Genomic DNA, 940 nt, shown 5'->3' on the forward strand with positions numbered 1-940 from the left:
CGGCGCTGCTGCGCGCGGAGGCCCCGCCCGGGGTGGAGGTTGTGTGGGTGAACGAACACGGCGAGCGCGGCACGCCGTACGACATCCTTCTTGTGCGGCGCCGTGGCGACAGCCGTACTGCGGCCGCCACAGAGATTGTGGCGTACGTGGAGGTGAAGAGCACCTGCACTCACACACGGCGCGACTTTGAACTGTCGCTGCGTGAGCTGCTATTCGCCGCACGCTTCGGCACGGCGTACAAGATATACCGCGTGCTGCGCGCCAGCACGAGTGTAGCGCAGCGAATGCAGGTGGAGGTGGTCGAGGATGTTGTGCGTATGTGGCACACCGGTGCCCTCACGATGACGGGTGAAGTGAAGGTGATGCTCGCGTCGCGGTGATGCAAAAAGCCGCAGCAGCAGTGCGTGGGCCTGGCTCTGGGGCCAATGGCCTGTGGGAGAATACATAGTCCACAAGGACAGAGGTAAGAGTGAGGTGTGAGAATATGCCCACACACACGAATACTTTGAGTTAAGAGGAGACGGTTATTGAAATGCGATTAACGGCTTTGATTATTGTGCAGGCTTCACTCGGCGTTGAGATGGGCTGCGCACTTCCCATTCACCCGGGGTGCTCTATCTGTTGTGTCCTTCCCTATATTCTGTAAGATGATTCGTTTTTCTTTTTTTTCTTGCATCTTCCTTTGCACTTCTTCTTTTATTATTATTATTATTCATTTCTGCCCTGTGCATTGGTAGAACGGTATTTATAAGTAGGTGAACAAAACCGTTAGGGGGACTTTGCCACACGGGTTACCGCGATATACATACATACACACACACAAAGAAAAAAAGGCGTTTGTTCCCCTTAAAAGAGGAATATATTCTGTTACAGAAGGAGAAAGGGAGGCGAGGAAAGGTACACATACACAATATAATATATATATATATATATATATATT

The 940-nt window shown here is 51.4% G+C and overlaps 1 protein-coding gene across 1 annotated transcript; it reads left to right on the forward strand.

Annotated features, from left to right (window-relative positions):
* On the forward strand, positions 1-380 carry DQ04_22831000 (hypothetical protein; the record flags this gene model as incomplete). Its single annotated transcript, XM_009318123.1, has 1 exon — positions 1-380. A coding segment is annotated over one exon (380 nt), but the record flags the coding sequence as incomplete, so codon positions are not given.
* Positions 381-940: the final 560 nt, after the last annotated feature.

This window comes from Trypanosoma grayi (genome assembly GCF_000691245.1).
Source record: "Trypanosoma grayi strain ANR4 Tgr_2283_V1, whole genome shotgun sequence".
Taxonomy (NCBI): Eukaryota; Euglenozoa; class Kinetoplastea; order Trypanosomatida; family Trypanosomatidae; genus Trypanosoma; species Trypanosoma grayi.